Below are 20,161 nucleotides of genomic sequence, written 5' to 3' on the forward strand. Positions count from 1 at the left end.
TGCCGCGCTGTCCAACAGAGTCACGGCCCACTTCTTGTTCCTCAACAGTGTTCTCAATACTACTGGCATTTTTAACTGTCAGTGCTGCCACTTTCTTCTTTTTAAACTGTGGCTTTTGCTGAGGAGTCTTTTCTTCTTTTTTAATGATAGACTGTGGCGAGTCTTTTTTTTCTTTCACGTATTCCGGACCTGGATCTTGACGGCCCCCTCTCTCGCTACGTTTATCCGGTGCGTCCTGAAAGGAACGAGAAGGACGTGAATCAGTATATCTGTCTGGAGTTCTAATGTTTTCCCTATTCCTGAGATTATACCTCCTTTCGGAGTACTCCGGATGTGGAGAATCAGCTCTTTTATTTCTCCTTTCTTTGAAATCTTTCTGTTTATCACAGCGCTTTTTAGAGCCCTCTTGTGCCTGCTTTGTACCTTCCTTATGGGTGATACTTGGTAATTCCAATTTTTTAGGTTTGGCTCCCAAACTATCCCGTCCTATACTAGTATAGGTATCGGAAATTATTTTCGGTAGCAGTCTCTCTTGTTCCACATTTGGAGTTTCCCGGAGACGCTGGCGTATGGCCAGTGCCACCACTTCCCCTTTAATATTACTTAGTATTATTGAGGAGACGGCGTCAAAGTTACGCATCAATTTCATCCCCAGATCCAGTGCAGCCCCATGCTCATTTTGTATTTGTTTTAGCACTTCCGGTAAATTGTCAAGTGTAGGGGTACCATGTGTGGTAGTATAAACGGCAGCGAAGACTGTACCCCATGTGGCACAGTCATCCACCGAGGGAACCATCCAAAACGGCAAGCACATAGTGAGCAGTCTACGTTTTTCCTGTGGCCCCGTATGGGGAAACACCGCTTCCAGCTGATTTGTTTTCTGGGCTATCCAGAACGGTATTTTTTCCCGTTCCGTGGGCACTTTACCCATAATAGTATGCACTGTTTGTGGATTAATCCCAGTAGCCAATTGATAACCACCAGCTACTGGCGGTGCTGGACGCGCTAGTGTTGTGTTCAATGTTCGCATTACGAACTGAACCAATTGTCTATATAATGCCACTAATTCATTATATAAAACTCGTAAATCTGCGATCGGCATATTCTGTATGCCTGGGTGAGGTGTATATGTGGCAAACATAGGCCATGTAGGTCCCTCATTACTTAAAGGACCCAGCCTCACCCGTCTTAGTACATGTGGTAGGGCGCCTTCAAACCAGTTCTGATGCTCTTGATATGTGAGCGATATTTCATGATACTGGTATGCTTCGTATCTTACAGGTACGTTCGCAATTTCATATGTGTGAAACGTATGTGTTCTTTGGTCAGCCTCAGGAAAGGTGACCCAACTGTAAAAAGTCTCTGTTTGGTATGCTTCAGTCGCTTCTATAATCAAAGTAACATCCCCGCCCTCTTCTGTAAGGCCATGCGCTAATAAATGTTGTGCAAGTGCATGTCTAGCATTCGCAGGAATGTCTATGGTATCAGCCATAGTTGTTTAGAGAAACGGAACACCAAAATAGGGGACGTTTTTTCCTTTTTATGAGTTTGAGCTCGAACAACCTACAGCTTAATTAGGTGTTACCTGTTCAGCTGAGGAGGATTCTCCCAAAGACCACGGACGTCTCCGTATAATGGTACTTAGGGTACCTGTTGTCTATGAGACAGTGATAGTCAGGGTAACCGTAAATCAGTGCCTAAACACCATCGTTGGTGGTGCCATGTCATAGTTTGGACTCTTGCTCTGAGCAAGACTGCTGGTCTCAGGAGGACAGTACTTTCGTTTGTAGGTGACTAAGTCTCTTCCTACAACTAGTTGTAACTGTTGTCCAAACCTTACCGGCTCACTAGCAGTACCTCACCAGAAACACAATAGTAAAAGGTGATTTGTAGCAGTCGCTTACGCATGGACTCAAAGTAAGATATCTCAGGGTTGTCGTGGTTAAACGGAAATTACCCTTTTCTCACAGATATATTATGTCTCATACAAACAAAGGCAATAACACAGATGCAGTGAAGTTATAATAGTTTTTATTTAACATAACTGCAATTTGCGATAAGTTGCATGAACTGCAATGATTAGGATAATGAATATACCAAGCAACAGTATTGTGAAGAAGAGAGTCATGGTTATAAAGACCCCCACCATTTTTGCAATATATGAAAGAAATATATATATATGTATGAGATGGAATATGCCCTAATACCCTAATGAGAATAGGTCTAACCTCCTACCTAAAGGAGAGCTGGGTTTGCTAAACCTAATCTGCCAAAGCCGTGTCCATGAGAGGAGCCCCCAACCCTCGTTACCTTGGAATGAGGTCTCTATCTCAGACTCTGTAGGGACACGAAGACTGGGTCAGCGTCAAGACGACTGCAGCATCGGTATCAGCGATGGTGGCGATGCCCTCTGGTCGGAATACCTCTGATTATCTGTCTGAAGTGTGATGTATTTATATAGATCTACAAGGTCCCCTGACGTAGGTGTATTTCAAAACAATAGATAACAGGCATGCTTGGGACGGCAATTAATATCAACAATCCCTCAAAAGTATATAGAGGGAAAATCCCTAAGTGTGAACACCTACTGTTTGTTTGTCTTTTGTGCTTGATCTTGACGCCTTGGCGCAGTGACACTGATAATAAAACTCATAACAAGTGGCCTAACTATAAACAAGGCAGCCATCTTAGAGGAAATAAATAATTAAATGGGCTAAGACAGAGCAAGCTAAGTAGGTTAAAAGTCACTAGGTGACAGGGGCACGAGTTTACAAGCCTACGGCTAAGCAAACTCCTGCTATCCCGTTAAAACAAACTGGGATTCACTACACCTCTGTCTTACCCGCATTGAGTTTGAGCACATTACTGCTCATCCATTTCACAATGCTGGGCATACACTGCCTAAAGGACTGTGCGACAGGCCACATCATTGTAGATCATTACAATTATTAGAGTGTAATTAGCATATGATTGAACTTGAAAGCCAAAGGAGCCACATAGATGTTAAAAAGAGTTGGACTCAATGCAGAGCCCTGGGTGACGCCACAAGGAAGACTAAAGACGTCAACCTGGAAGTCCCCACAATTGACCACCTGGACTCGGTCACTGAAGAAGAAAGTCAGTAAGCCGAGAGCGAGGCCACCAACCCAAATCTCCTCCAGCTGTTGAGTCAACTGAAAGGGCCATACCATATCAAATGCAGTAGACAAGGGCACAGTGAAAGAGTACATAATGGGAGGTTATAGCCACAGTTGTAAAGATATTTATAAAATGAGTACAATCAGGAACTACATTAAAAAAAAGAAATCAAGAAACGGCACAGTGGGTCAAATATACAACCCACGTCATCATGCCAAAGAAAACTAAAAAGATGCAGAATTCCAGTGTTTGAATACAAATTTCACCACCCACCTGTACAAACTTAACCTAACCCAAAAGTCACGTGGTGTGATTGTATTGGGTTAGACTTGCCCTTATGTGGAGCACAATCATTTTTTAGGCATATAGGAGCCATAATTAAAATACGCACTGATCTCATGCCAACAACATGACTGTTTTACTGATGTTTGACTTACCATATGCCTTTCCGAGGTATGTATATGTTCGTTTGTTATAACTTCTACAATATATGTTAAACCAGAACTTTGTTGATAGTCCGACATGGATGACGTTTGAAGTCACTTTTTTTTCAGGATTCTACCATTTCAAGATGGCAACGATGCACATTGCTGTATGGCTGCCTGCTTTTTATGTTAATTGTAACTACTTGACACTGGGATGTGGTGAACTGTTCGTGTGATCAAGGCCGCGGAGTCAGCCAAAAACGCATCATGTTTAAAGGAAATCCCTAATACCTTCTTTCTGAGTGAGCTTTTTTCTTCATTCGATGTCTGACATTCACTGGTGTGCTCCGCCGCTTTGATGGTCCACCCTCCTCGGGAGCAGGCCCATTTGGAGCTCCGTACCTTGCACGTTGGATATACGGGACCCGGACCAGCCAGTCTTTTGCAAAAAGGGAGTGTGTATCACGGTTTTGTTTGGTGTGCACGGATGATGGTTTAGACGCCAGGATCAGCAAGGTACTTTCTATCCTTGAGCGGAATGAAGAATTTTGAAGTCGCTTGGTGAAACGCAGGATCGGAAGTGATATGAAGTGAGTCCGCAGGGGCAGACCTGTCAGTACTGGAGGAGCCTCAGCGGGTTGGAGAACACTCACGGGTTATCCCCAGGATGGTGCCTGTCCTCTGGGTACTTGACCCCCAGCATAGCAGCTTGTAGCTTGACCGCAAAGGCATTCATTTTCACATTGCTTGAATAGAAAGTGGACACCTTTCCTCACTTGACCCAGCGTCAGGGGCGGATATTGGGACTGTACTCTCCAGTACAGGGTTTATTACACCGGCAGGGGGAACTTGCCCACTGTGGACAGGGGGGAGGGGGTATAGGGACCCTTCAAATTTTGGACTGGTTTGAGAAATAATTTATACCTGTATGGGAATTTAGGATGGAAGAAATTGATAATTCCAGAAGAGTTTCGGCAAAGGCTCGGTTTGCAGTGATCCATTTGGGAGAAACAAGACTGTCAAAGCAAGTCAATAATGGACACAACTTATGAGAGAAATTGAAATAAATTAGAAACACTTAGTAGAGGTGAAATAACTAAATGGTGGGAAGCCACGTCACTTCGAAATTAGGCTGATAATGGGATGGTCCCAAGAGGCCTCCGAATTCACATCATTCCTTCATACGAAACACCTAATCTACAAATGTTAGAATAGTGGACTGAGAACCTAGCCATAAGCTTGAAAACAATGTTGAAAATGTTGATAAAATATGCATGGTTGGATAGAGAAAGATTATTAACAGACATAGAATCTATCAAAAAAGAGCTACAAGAAACAACTGAACAAGAGGCAATTGATAAACATAAAACAGAGATGGCTAATAGGTTAATCAAACATGAGGAGGACATAAAGATGAGAAAACAATGTAAGTTTCAAAGAGACTGGTGTGATTATGCTAGAGGCAGAACCTTGACATATAACCGCAAATATGATGTGGAGATAGGAAAACTGACAAGCAGCAACTTGGAGCAGATTAGTGAAAAACACATACAGGAGGCAAGAACAACAACACAGAACCAGATACGGATACTTCTGTGACATCGGATATTGCTTCAGGCAGTGGTAACAGCCAGAAATCAACTATTTTTTTTTTAGACCAGTACAGACTGTTGAACAGAAATCAATAGGTGGAACGGGAATTTATGACCTCGAGAAAGAGGGGCGGGGGTCCACCTTATGAAACAAAGGCATAGGAAGAGGACAAGGAGAGTAAACAAAGGAGACAGAGGAAACAGAAACAGTGGATCAAATTCATTGGGGAAAGTGGAAGAAACCAGCAGAAGCCCCTTAGAGGAGTAATAATGTATCCAGAAATTGTAAATAAAACAACTGTTAATCTCTCAGACAGGGATCTTATGGATTCCGAGAAACAAGTGGTATGTCTGGGGATTTCCTTCTGTCCTCTCAGCAGGTTTGATTATGTCAATATCAGAATTGACCTGTTTAAATTTGTAAGAAAACTGAAATCATCCAAGTGGCACCTTCTTAAAAATAACCCCAGAGACAAACCGAACACTAACCTGACGGATCTGGTATCAGAGACTCTGGTAATTGGGGACATGGATGTATTCCCAAAACCGTATGAATTAGAAACAAGACTGAAGGATTTAACAATCCAGGAGATATTAATGAGTTATTGGACACTTTAGGTATTATACATAACGATTCTTTTCCTAGCAGATTTAAATCTCCCTTTACCTTCTCTCCAAATATGCCACATGATAATATCGATGTACTGCAAGAAGTAGTGATTCATGACCTCCAAAAGTTGAGGTAAAAGTGCTATGAAAACAGCTCCACTAATTTGACTCCAGTACAATATAAAGCCATAGAGTCTTTAGCCCGAGATGAGAAAATTATTATCCGTTCCTCGGATAAGGGAGGCAATATTTTGGTTCTCAACCTGGAGAAGTACATCAAAGAGGCTGTAAGATAATTGAGTGACGACATTTACTATCAAAGAGTGAATAGAGCCACCTATGTGAATAGTATTGTGTGTCTCAGGGACAGACTAACAGTGGGAGGTATAAAGGGATACTAAGCTGGGAAGAATATTGTTTTCCGAGAAAAGAACATCCACAGTTACCAGTATTATATTTACTTCATAAGAACCCCACAAATCCTCTGGGGAGACCCATAGTATCTTCCAGAGAAAGCGCCACAGAAAACATGTCTAAATATGCTGATGAGGTATTGAGGGATTTTCCCTTCAATAGCATTCCCTGGGAACACAATTTTTTTCTCATGACCATAGATCTCAGCTGTTTATACACTATTATAGACCACAATCTGAACATAGTGGTTTGCAAGTATTTCTGAAGACCAAGACTCATGAGGTTTCTTGACCACACCAATATGATTATGGAGATGATGAGGCACTGCTTGTAGAACAACATTTTTCTTTTCAATGGCGCTCTTTACCACCAGATTTGTGGGAACAGCGATGGGCACGTGCTTCGCCCCCAGCTTTGCCAACCTTTTCTTGGTCTGGTGGGAAGAACAGGTGTTCACCAATGAGACTCTAACTAAAGAAACAGAACATGTGGTCCTGTGGCTTAGGTACATTGATGACCTTTTTATCATTTGGAATGGTTTGGAGAACAGACAGCACAAAGGACTTTGGTGATTTTCTGAACAAACAATTATTGGAACTTGGTGTTCACACACACCTTGAGTAAACGAAGACCGAATATCTTGATGTCATGGTGGAGGTTATGGAAGGGGAAGTGTATACTTGCCTCTTTAGGAAACCAACAGCTGGAAACAGCATCCTGCATGAAGAAAGTGATCACCCTCAGAGCTTGAAATAGAGTATCCCGTATGGGGAACTCCTTAGGGCCAAAAGGAAATGTAATACCAACGCTGCTTTCAAGGAGGAACAAAAGACCCATAATGGCTAATTTCAAGGAAAGAGGGTATCTCATATGGGTTCTAAATAAGGCCATGAAAAGAGTGTCCCAAGTAGGCAGAGAAACCTCACTATTTGGGAACAAACTACCCACCCCAGGTACCACCAAGAGAGTCATTCTTACCTATAATGGGAACTCCAGTGAGATTAGACCTACTAGACACTGGGGAGGTCCTCGAAAGTGACCCCGTTATTGGGAGAGAAGTAGGAGAGAGACCATTGATAACGTTTAAGAAGGCCAAATCCCTAAGAGACTCCCAACACAAAATGACATAACTTTGACCAAAGGTAATGAGGGCACTTTAAATCAAATGATTTTCCCCCTGCGGACACTGTAAGGCTTGTAGGAATAGTTCTAAAACGAGCGAGTACACCGTAGTGGGGGGAGAGAAAACGGAACATCAGACAATTCCTTACATGTATCTCCGAATATGTGATATACATATTAAATTTGTCCTTGCGCTTTAATGTATGTAGGCAGCACTGTATGTACTGTGAGGAAAAGAGTGCAGGAACATCTGAGAGCCATTGATCATGGTGACACTAAATACCTAGTAAGTGGTACCTACTAAGTAGCTAGATACTTTAAGGAGAAAAACAAAGGTTAGAGGGACGTTATAGTTAGGTTGACATTTCACCCCTACAAAACCATAGGAATTCAGCAGTTATAGTTATCCTTAGAGTTATACTTATCTGAAGAAACTATAACTCATGCCGGAAAGTAACTTTGGGCAACGAGTTATAGTTTGTTAACATAAGTATAAATATAAGTATAACTATAACTGCTGAGTTTCACTCCTTCAACTAAGGGCTGGTACTCTAAAGCCTAAAGCAAATATTTATTGAAAGATTATTGGAGGAAATGTATATGTGTGTGTATATATATATATATATATATATATATATATATATATATATATATATATATAAAAAATAATATACATACACATACACACATATACACACACACAGCTCTCATATATATATGTATTGCAGAAGCTTCCAAGAGGTAGGAATTCCTCAGATTTTTGATTGGTAATAACTCTGCTACCATTTGACTAATTCCTTTTTTGTTTGATGATGCAAAAAAAAACACGGATGCCCCAAAACACGTTTTTCCACCAATTGATTTTGCATTGACTTTTTAAACAAACACAGCAGCCTAATGGCGAACGGATTTTCAAGAAATCTTCCACGAACATATATTATGATGTGGAAAAGGTCCTTTTTTGTTATTTGACCTAAATTAGTTATGTAGTTTTTAAGTAATAAGTAACAGAAACTTGGTGAAATATTGTGTTGCTGTATACCATGGGACCTTTGCGGCATATTGCTGTACTCGGCAATGACAAAATAAACGTTGTTGTAAAATGAAAAGGCAACCCTATTGTGTAGACCACAAGTTTTACAGTTGTTTTAACATAGAGGAAGAAATGAGGCAGTTTAGCAAACTCTACAGAAGTAGGTAGAAGTAGATTTATTGATTTATATATTTTGAAAAACGTTTACTGAGAACCGCAGTACTCTTGAATAAGTTTCTGGAAAGTACTACGGTACTTATTGAAACATAAAAGAAGAACTTTTATATGACAAAACACAACTAGAAATAACATAGGGTGGCTCCCAACACAGCCTTTGTGTCTTTTTTTTTAACTGAACGTAATTAAATATGTTTGTCAAGGCATGTTTTTAGGTTTGGAATGAAAAGATAGTTTCTATAGGTTGCAAAATGTACATCAGGACAAACAGTGCTGCATTGTAATATTTTATATTCAAATGAAAACTGGAAGACATTTTATTATCTCAAAGGAATGCTAAGACTGCCTTGTTGGCATGTTTTGGATTGTTTTCAAACTTAGCACCATTTAGAATAGATGTATTTCACTTTTGTCTCTGAAAAATATTTGAGAACACAAAATGTGTGTTTGGAAACACTAAAATTAAGATGGAAAAAGTCTCCACCTCAATTTCCAGTCTAACTCTGGATTAAGAGTCCTATATCATTGCCACCACAGTGAGTAACCATAAAGTGGGGATGGCCAAAAACAGAGGAAAGTAGAGGGAGCAACTGATTTAATTTCAAGCCTTTTACCAACCAATGTTATTTCAACTCCTTTCTAACCTAAACCCTCTTCAACATCTGCTTCCTTGGCATGCTCTATCTGGCCCAAAAAATTCAACTGTGCCCAACAAGACAAACCCTGGCCATCTTGCACATACACTGAGATATCAGAATGAAGCACTCCACTGCTGGTGACAAGGGAGACCGACCCAGGTAATATCGTCTGATCAAAAAATAATTCACTGCACTCCTGAGTTCCAAATATCACGTGTGCAAGACTCGTAAGAGTTGAAACACGTAGGTGGAAGCCAATAAAGACGGTGATATTTGGAACTCTGGAGTGCAGTGAATGAATTATATATATAGATTTGCCACATTAGGAAAGTACATAATATCAACAATTTAATTTTGAGAGGAGGACAATTATTGGCTTATCAACAATTTGGGCTACTAATGTAGCACAATACTATCAAAAACCAAAATGAGGTAAGAAAATAAACTAGTCTTCAGCAATGAAGTTTAACTAGTATTAGAAACGCATTTGAAATACACATTTGTCACACGACAATGAAAACCAACAGAAAACTAAACAAGAAATAAAACTAAGAAGTAAACCATTATGTGATTGGTCATTAACACAACATGGGCTATAATCACAATGCCCTTTTACTAAATTACACCAACAATCAGATTTTCTGCTGAATGTTGGAAAGCACTATAGCTGTATTTCGTCTTCAAAGATATCACAGACAGACTGAAAATTCTACCTCATCACCTCAATCTCCATGCACACTACTCCACTGTAGAACACACCACTCCATTCTAGGGCACACTATGACACGCCACTCCACTCCACTCTAAGACACTGTACGACACGCCACTCCACTCTACAACACTCTACCCCCCTCCACTCTATTTCAATCTATGACGTACCACTCCAGTTTACGACATGCTATACCACAATACTCCACTCTACTCTATCATACGCCACATCACTCTACACCCCTCCACCAATCTCCATTTTATGACATGGCACTCAACTTGACGACATGGCACTCCACTCCACTGCACGACACAGCAGTCCAATCTATGACACGCCACAACATTCTACTCCACTCTACGAAATGCCACCCCACTCTACGAGATGCCACCCTACTCTATGACACTATGCCAAAGGATGTGTGCACCAAGGAAGAGAAAACTTTCATTGAAATCAGATATAGTATATCATAAAGTAAATCCCAGAAATGTATTCCACTTAAAATTAAAAAGCTACAGTTACAATCCAATTATTGGTAGGACTGGTTTTAGCACCTTCATGTATGTTTCCACAAAACCATCACAATTCATTTATAAAACACAGTTAAAGTACAATTATGGCCCCACAATCCATAAGTCAGAAAAACAGCCATGCAAACTATAACTTGCACACCAAATGTAATGCTTATAATCTTACAAATTCACACATAGAAATACCACCACCTAAAAAGCACAACATCACTTGACAACACATACGCAAACCAGTTAGAATATATCCATAGATGTCTCACTTATAATGTTAAGTAACATAAACGTAAGATCACTTATAAACATTTTAATTGTATCTGTTATATTAAGAGATTAGGTCATGAGAACCTTACTGGACATGCAAGTTATGATCTGCATGCCCATGTTGTAGCACTAACAATAATCTGTGAATTTCAGTGACATTTTAGTTGTATTTCTTAACAATAACTACTTAAAGTAAGAGAGGGTGAGTGAGAGAGTATGGGAGGGTGTTTAAATATATAACTATGCAGTAAATACTGTAGCCACAGAAGAGCATAATGTTCCTGCTACTAATCATTGACCACTGTCTTATTAACAATAAATTCACTTATTCATTAAACAGTCTATATTCAGTAAATGCTCAAACCTAGTTGCACCTTGAAGGCAACACTATTTTAAAGAAACATGTTCCTGTTTGATAAAAAAATAATTAAGAACCCTTTAAAGGAAAATGGCAGTAAACTTATGAAGTTACCTAGAAAATACCAGAAAAATGTATTTTACATTTCGGCCATAGTACATTTCAGCCACATGCCAGAGAAGAAACAAGGACTGCAATATGTTCCAAAATGTGACATGGACAAAGGGTCAAATATAATCTGTAATTGAACACACATATATACCTTCTGGAAAGAAATACGTTCTACCAACAATTGGATAACATGCCTGTATTGGCTTTTGCAGATTTTCTGGTTGGACAGTTCTAAACACTAGGATAAGGTTGTCATACATTCAAAACACAACACTGATGTAGGCCCAGGTCAGCAGGACATTGCAATAGGTTATTTGGAATCCTGTAAATCTGCTGTGCATTATAATAAATTATCAATTTACCAAGATACATAATAGAGACATACCTTAGAATCTAAATGCTGCAAGGCAGACTAACAAAAATAATATTGGCCAATCATATGTCTATGTAAGTGTTATAAACAATTATATACACGCTGTGACTGCTTGGCTGCCAAACTAGGAGTTGTATTGCACTTTCTTACAAAAGGCATTGTATTGCACTTTCTCCAAAGACTAAAAGCAGTAACTGACAATAGTTTAAACTCTAGTAGAATATAACAGTGCTGTTTATTCACTAGATGTGAATTTGTAAATTCTTACAAAAATGCTGAAGTATGTTATTTATTACCTGTTCATAGTTCAGTCGTTGAGCTTCAGTGATGTCTTTTGGTTTTGCTTCCAGAATATAGTCCCCTGTGAAACCAAGTTGAAAATTACATGAATAAGTTCATAATCATCTCATTAAAAGTTCCTCAAATGAGGTATCGAGTATTTAGGATGCAAGAAGAGAATAATATAAACAGAAAGAAGCATTTTTCCACCATAGGATACATAGTGGGCCATTATCCAAAATGTTTTCCAATAGCCTTTTAACCTGTGAGAAAGCTTTTGACAAGGATTCCTTTTTGCACAAAGATGTTGTGGGCCACTTGAAACATGCTGCCATCACACTGTTGGTAAAGAAACAGTCATCTTAAAAGTTTTGACTGTGAGCCAAATTGCAATCTGTCCTGTGCCAGCAAGATCATGAAAAGGGAGTTTACAACACAGCTTAAAAATTACTCAGAACTCACGTTCAGCATTTATATAATTGTACTGGGTTCTGGCCAACAACGCATCCTTGCTAATATTGGAGAATAGCTGCTGTTGTCTTTGAAGAAGAACTCGATCTTCATACTTCTCAATTTATCAGTAGTCTACAATACCATGGATTAGAACAAATCCCTGCTTAACGGGAAGATACGGGCTGGATTTGCTGGCTCTGCCTTGTAACATATTTGGTCTTTCATCGTCTGTCAAGGTCAGCAAGATTAAAGAAGGTCAGTATAATCTGCAACTCAAAAGTGCCATGTGCCACAGAGTTCCTCTCTTTCATTCTTACTCTTCAAATCAGCATATGCCCACTGAAGAAGTTCCTACAGTAGTACCAGATCAACCTTCAGATATACACTCCTGACACACAAATTAACTTTCACCTGAAAACACATTCAGCAAATCGGGCCAAGATATCCTTCAGTGTGGATCACATATTTTTGGGATGACAGAGCTCCAGATGCCTGAAAAGTGCTACTTTATTTATGGGAGGACCAAAATCCACCTTAATGACATGCAAGGAGCCCACCAACTTCTGAGCACTACAGTCCACTGGACTAAGACCTGAGACTCCAAGCTCTTTTCAGTTCCCAAAGCCAATTCAATTGTCAAAGGCATAAATCAACAAATCTCCCTACTATGGAAAATACTTCCACTCCTCTGAGGCTCTGCACAATCCTTTTAGTAATCCACTTGGATTACTGCAACATTGTTTAAACCATGTTAACAAATAAACTGATTCAAAGGCTTCAAATGACCTAGAACAAAGCAACCATAGTTTATCGATAAGGTGTGACCACACAACCCCATCCTTGAAAACACTTTGACTATGTCCCATTAGAACAAGAATTGCATTCTATACCATGCAGAAGGCTTACTTGGAGCCTTGTTGGGCCCAGTGGCAGGTTCCTTGCTTGCTGTGCCACAGAAGTCAAGCTGGACTTCACTGATGAGCCCCAACAAGATTGAAACCAGCCTCAGGTTACTTGTGTTCCTATTCAGAGGAGATGTAGACTGAAATTAGGACTGAATTGTTCCCAATGAGACAGGAGCAAGACCGATTGCATACCCAGTTTCTCCCTGTATGAAATGGTGCACTGGGCAAAGAAACGATGGAATGCAACCAAAGCAATTATCTGTGGCTGAGACTTTTGCAAGCATTTCTTCAATGCTTAATATTCGTTCAGAGTAGCTCAGCAACATTTATTTTTAAGTTCAAAAGATTTTCAAGTTTGTATGAAAACAGAAACACAAAGCAGTTGCATTGCAAAGTAGAAAGCTAAAGTAAATGTAAGTCCAAGAATCATGGCTGTTTTTAAAACACACGTTATGTTTAAAAGAAAAAAACAGGCAATAAAACAATCACTGTCATATTGTTTATACATGATAGTCATATGAAGATCTGACTTCTTGCAAAGCTGGAAGCAGGGCAGAATAGACCAAACTAAGAAAGATAAGGGTAGAAACAATGAAGAGAAAGACCTGGTTTGTGTAGTGTTCTGTTATGTAGGCTGTAATGGACCAGAGTTGGGTGATGCCTGTTTTTATTGGAAGGCAATTACTCTCTATTGTAAATTGAGCAATACATGTAGTAGCTGTCAATACTTTTCTGTATTGGTCTATCACTAGTGATTAAGTATTTCCTAGAAATATGCATTTAAGAAAGTTTAATACCTAAACTCATCACACAGATGTTGAAAACGTATAGGCCTGCTGCCAGTGCAATGCTAATCCATACACTAAATCCAGTATTAAGCAATCACTTTGGTTAAGAGATACTTTTAAGTGACAACCAAAATGTCAAATGCACCTGATGTACTAATGTTGGCTCGGTCCCTTCTTATGGTTCTCCAAGTTCAGCTATCTACTTGCTTTCCCTCCCTTCTCCCTATTCCATCCCAGTCTCAACTCCTTCCTCCCTTTCAAGTCATGCTTACTATTCCATCCATCTCTCGCTCTCTTCTTCACCCATTTCTGTCTCATACTCTTATCTCCCTTCTTCCTTCTCTTGACATTATTTCTAGTCCCTGTCTTTTCCTCTTCCTGTGCCTCTCTTGCTCTCCTATCTCTCTCTTAACAATTTCATCATTCTGTCACGTTCCCTCATTTCTTTCACCCTCTCTTTCATCCCTTCACTCTCCTCCATTTCACCCTTATTTCCTATGTGTCCATCATCTTCACATGCTCTTCAAAAATAATCACAAATCCCAGCCCCAGGCAGATCGACTTAATATGGCCCTGGAAGTGATGGAGCAGAGGCACATATAAGCACAAACCCCTGCACACTGCTCTCCTTTCACACCCACATATGCAGAGCACTTTTAATATGTTGTAGGTGACAGGGTGCCAAATTCTAACTTGGAACCTTATTATGATGTTCAGGAGTCCACACCAAAGAACAGGGGGGTGGGATGGCAGTAATTAATATATGGTTAGATAAGAGTATCCACCAGAAACTATGTCACTGACGGTATTTCTAACCACAGATTCTTTAACTTTAGAACAGATATCCCAACAGTACCTCGCAAAAGTGGAAGGTCTGAGACGTGGGCTTAGATTAGGAAGTCTGAAGGGGGTAGTCGAATGAGAGTATAAATGCTACCACAATATCCTGGCCCAGTTCTAGGCTATTATGATGACTTGGTCCTGCTCTGTCCTGGCTTTCTTCAGAACTTGAGGTAGGAGAGGCAACAGCTGGTAAATGTACAGAAGACCTGCGTCCCACTGCCGATGGAATGCACTTTCCAATGACCTTTTTTATGGAAACAGCTGACACACTGCGCATCTGTGCATACTGCAATGTAATAAACAGATCTAGCCAGGCCATGCCCAACTGATTGACTATGCCATGTACCACCTTGGGATAGAGACACCACTTGAGCTAATCTGCTGAGTCTGTTCAGTTCATCAGCTTTCTTGTAAGAGCCTGTTAAGTGGTCAGCTACCAAAAAATATGTTTTGCTGGTCCAGGCACTTTCAGACACCCACCCTGCGCTGCTTCCTGCTGTACCACATGGTGGCCATTTAGTCAGTCGAGAACTGCATCAGCCTTTCCTTTATGGTTGTCAATAAGGTTTTCAGGGCCAGTCGGATCACCCAAAACTGCAAAACGGTTGACATGGGGCTGGCTCTCTGCCGGACACCAAAGGACTCTGATCTTCATCTCAGCTTGATGGAGTGCCCATTCCAGTAGCAACACACATCAGTTCAAACAACTGATTGCCAGGCTGGTGCTCAGCTGCCACCAAATGAGGGCCTAAGCAATTTCTTCCATGTTCTAGATAAAGTCACAGGTAGCTGTAGTGCTGGAATCATTGAAACCTTACGTTCCCTCTAGCATAGGAGACACAGAGAATGCATGAGGCCAGGAGCCCAAAAACTCTCCGAATCATCCTCACTGAGACCCAGGCCTGAGCCTGAAACATCATGATCACATCATGAATGTCCCACATCACTGTGGTGGTGAAAAGGCCTGAGTACTACAGTGGCCACAACAGGCACTTTGAAGGGAATCCTTTACTCAGGGCTCTGGTGGGACTTCGCCTCACTGATGCACAATTTCAAGGAGATCAAGAGGCTATTTTCCAGAGGTAGTCTAGGGCTGACCGCTTGGTTGTTGAGATATTGGAATACATGTATCCATGAACTCCAAAGACAAGCTGCAACCATCGACATCACTTATGCCATCACGTATGGTCTGCGATATGACAGTAGGGCTGTACAGCAAATTGGAAGTGTTCTAGTACCACTGTGAATAACCAGTAGCATCTGTCGGACTACAGGATGGATATGAAAAGACACGTCTTGCATGGCCACACCCCTGGATCTATTGCTGACAAGATTTGAGCCAAAGTAAGCATTCAGAATTTGTCCTTTAAAAAAGCATTCTGACACAAGAGGTCAAGTATTGGCTTTAGGCCGCCAGCCTCTAGGACTAGGAAGCAATATAACAAGCACACCTCATTACTCTGAAAGAGCCTGGCACTCGCTCAATGGTGTAGTTGGCTAGCAGAAGACTGACTTCTTGAATTAAGATAGTGGTGTGGTCTGCCAAATACCGCTCTGGTGTGGGGAGAAATAAGATGTCAGGAAGAAATAAAATATCAGGAGGAAATAAAAGGCAAGATAGAGCCCCTTTGAAAAATGTCTGACACAAGTGATTTCCAGCTGGGAAGGAAATAGCATTATCCTGCCCGAACCGGACATTTGAGGGCCTCAGAAGGCAAAACAAAGATGCTCTGAGACTGCTGTAGCAGGGGAGGAAAAGCTGGAGGATTGCTACCCCCGCTTGAGAGAATATATTTGGCCGCCACCTCGCCTTCTGCACCAAAAAGGCAACGTTTGCTGTTGCACTGACTGGGAAGGTTGACGGTCAGTAAACTAGGCTTGTGGATTAGCCCTTAACCTCCTGTAGTGTTGGTGGAATTCTTTGGTTAGAGACAATAACACCAAGCATCGGACAGTAGTGTGACTATTGTGTTTGAGTGCCAAGTCACCTTTCTCTTCAAACACTATAGAGAAACTGAAGAGCATGTTCATAAGGGATGTTTAGAAATTCCCTGGACACACAGTTGATCGCATCTAAGCATGGCTTCTAAGCACTACATGGATTACAATCAGTGGTGCCCATATCTGTCAGCAACACATTCTGCTGTGTTCTGGCTTCTCAAATTGTTTGGGCCAGTATTACATAAAGCATGGGTGTCCCTTCTAAGAAGGCAGGCTACATTGAAAGAGCATAAAAATAAACTAGCAGAGAAAAACAGTTTCCTGCCAAACACCTCAATATGTTTCAAAACCCCATCATAAGGACTGGAAGGAAAAACATTCAGATTGACTTAACTTGTGGGCACTTGTACCACCAGGCTTCTAGGCACTGGATGTCAGGTCAAAATGTCAGGTCACCAGTGGAGGATTTGTGCCATCTGATCACAGGTCGGCTGATCATGTTAGTCGCACACCAAGGTAGGGCAACTGTATAATTCACACTCTTAGTTTCCAAACTAATAATCTCCTATACCCTAATTTCATTACAAGACTGGTGGCTCCCATTATGCATTATTCCTTTAATGATACTCTGTAGGAAGTTGGCTCTGTATGCACTATTTCAAAGTAAGGAATAGTATGCACAGAGTCCAAGGGTTCCCCTTAGAGGTAAGATAGTGGCAAAAAGAGATAATACTAATGCTCTATTTTGTGGTAGTGTGGTCGAGCAGTAGGCTTATCCAAGGAGTAGTGTTAAGCATTTGTTGTACATACACACAGGCAATAAATGAGGAACACACACTCAGAGACAAATCCAGCCAATAGGTTTTGTTATAGAAAAATATATTTTCTTAGTTTATTTTAAGAACCACAGGTTCAAATTCTACATGTAATATCTCATTTGAAAGGTATTTCAGGTAAGTACTTTAGGAACTTTGAATCATTACATTAGCATGTATACTTTTAATATAAAACACAATAAGCTGTTTTAAAAGTGGACAGTGCAATTTTCACAGTTCCTGGGGGAGGTATGTTTTTGTTAATTTTGTCAGGTAAGTAAATCACTTACAAGTCTCAGGTTTGGGTCCAAGGTAGCCCACCGTTGGGGGTTCAGAGCAACCCCAAAATTACCACACCAGCAGCTCAGGGCCGGTCAGGTGCAGAGGTCAAAGAGGTGCCCAAAACACGTAGGCTTCAATGGAGAGAAGGGGGTGCCCCGGTTCCGGTCTGCCAGCAGGTAAGTACCCGCGTCTTCGGAGGGCAGACCAGGGGGGTTTTGTAGGGCACCGGGGGACACACAAGTCCACACAAAAAGTACACCCTCAGCGGCACTGGGGCGGCCGGGTGCAGTGTAGAAACAAGCGTCGGGTTTTCAATGGAAATCAAGGAGAGATCAAGGGATCTCTTCAGCGTTGCATGCAGGCAAGGGGGGGGCTCCTCGGGGTAGCCACCACCTGGGCAAGGGAGAGGGCTTCCTGGGGGTCACTCCTGCACAGGAGTTCCGTTCCTTTAGGTGCTGGGGGCTGCGGGTGCAGGGTCTTTTCCAGCCGTCGGGAAATGGAGTTCAGGCAGTCGCGGTCAGGGGGAGCCTCGGGATTCACTCTGCAGGCGTCGCTGTGGGGGCTCAGGGGGGACAACTTTGGTTACTCACAGTCTCGTAGTCGCCGGAGGGTCCTCCCTGAGGTGTTGGTTCTCCACCAGTCGAGTCGGGGTCGCCGGGTGCAGTGTTGCAAGTCTCACGCTTCTTGCGGGGAGTTGCAGGGGTCTTTAAAGCTGCTCCTTGAAACAAAGTTGCAGTTCTTTTGGAGCAGTGCCGCTGTCCTCGGGAGTTTATTGGTCTCTTGGAAGCAGGGCAGTCCTCTGAGGATTCAGAGGTCGCTGGTCCTGGAGAAAGCGTCGCTGGAGCAGGGTTCTTTAGAAGGCAGGAGACAGGCCGGTAAGACTGGGGCCAAAGCAGTTGGTGTCTTCTTTCTTCTTCTGCAGGGGTTTTCAGCTCAGCAGTCTTCTTCTTCGGTAAGTTGCAGGAATCTAAATTCTTAGGTTCAGGGGAGCCCTTAAATACTAAATTTCAGGGCGTGTTTAGGTCTGGGGGGTTAGTAGCCAATGGCTACTAGCCCTGAGGGTGGGTACACCCTCTTTGTGCCTCCTCCCAAGGGGAGGGGGTCACATCCCTAATCCTATTGGGGAATCCTCCATCTGCAAGATGGAGGATTTCTAAAAGTTAGAGTCACTTCAGCTCAGGACACCTTAGGGGCTGTCCTGACTGGTCAGTGACTCCTCCTTGTTTTTCTCATTATTTTCTCCGGCCTTGCTGCCAAAAGTGGGGGCCGTGGCCGGAGGGGGCGGGCAACTCCACTAGCTGGAGTGTCCTGCTGTGCTGGCACAAAGGGGTGAGCCTTTGAGGCTCACCGCCAGGTGTGACAGCTCCTGCCTGGGGGAGGTGTTAGCATCTCCACCCAGTGCAGGCTTTGTTACTGGCCTCAGAGTGACAATGGCACTCTCCCCATGGGGCCAGCAACATGTCTCGGTTGTAGCAGGCTGCTGGAACCAGTCAGCCTACACAGATAGTCGGTTAAGGTTTCAGGGGGCACCTCTAATGTGCCCTCTGGGGTGCATTTCACAATAAAATGTACACTGGCATCAGTGTGCATTTACTGTGCTGAGAAGTTTGATACCAAACTTCCCAGTTTTCAGTGTAGCCATTATGGTGCTGTGGAGTTCGTGTAAAACAGACTCCCAGACCATATACTCTTATGGCTACCCTGCACTTACAATGTCTAAGGTATTGCTTAGACACTGTAGGGGCACAGTGCTCATGCACTGGTGCCCTCACCTATGGTATAGTGCACCCTGCCTTAGGGCTGTAAGGCCTGCTAGAGGGGTGACTTATCTATACCTGCATAGGCAGTGAGAGGCTGGCATGGCACCCTGGGGGGGTGCCATGTCGACTTACTCATTTTGTTCTCACCAGCACACACAAGCTGGCAAGCAGGGTGTCTGTGCTGAGTGAGGGGTCTCCAGGGTGGCATAAGATATGCTGCAGCCCTTAGAGACCTTCCTTGGCATCAGGGCCCTTGGTACCAGGGGTACCATTTACAAGGGACTTATCTGGATGCCAGGGTGTGCCAATTGTGGATACAAATGTACAGGTTAGGGAAAGAACACTGGTGCTGGGGCCTGGTTAGCAGGCCTCAGCACACTTTCAATTCAAAACATAGCATCAGCAAAGGCAAAAAGTCAGGGGGTAACCATGCCAAGGAGGCATTTCCTTACATACTCCTTGCAGCATTTGGAAGTATAGCATTATAAAAGTAACATTCTACAACAGAACATATACAACATAATAATAAGACTATGGGCCTGATTACAACTTTGGAGGAGGTGTTAATCCGTCCCAAATGAGACGGATATACCACCAGCCGTATTACG

At 42.1% G+C, this 20,161-nt stretch overlaps 1 protein-coding gene across 1 annotated transcript in view; it reads right to left on the reverse strand.

Annotated features, from left to right (window-relative positions):
• Nucleotides 1–20,161, reverse strand: part of MINDY2 (MINDY lysine 48 deubiquitinase 2) — a 469,571-nt gene that overhangs the window by 268,716 nt on the left and 180,694 nt on the right. Inside the window, exon 3 of the mRNA XM_069222089.1 lies at nucleotides 11,784–11,848. Within this exon, the coding sequence (XP_069078190.1) occupies nucleotides 11,784–11,848 (65 nt within the window). The remainder of the gene's footprint in view (nucleotides 1–11,783; nucleotides 11,849–20,161) is intronic.

The sequence above is a fragment of the Pleurodeles waltl genome, chromosome 3_1, assembly GCF_031143425.1.
Source record: "Pleurodeles waltl isolate 20211129_DDA chromosome 3_1, aPleWal1.hap1.20221129, whole genome shotgun sequence".
In the NCBI taxonomy this organism is placed as follows: Eukaryota; Metazoa; Chordata; class Amphibia; order Caudata; family Salamandridae; genus Pleurodeles; species Pleurodeles waltl.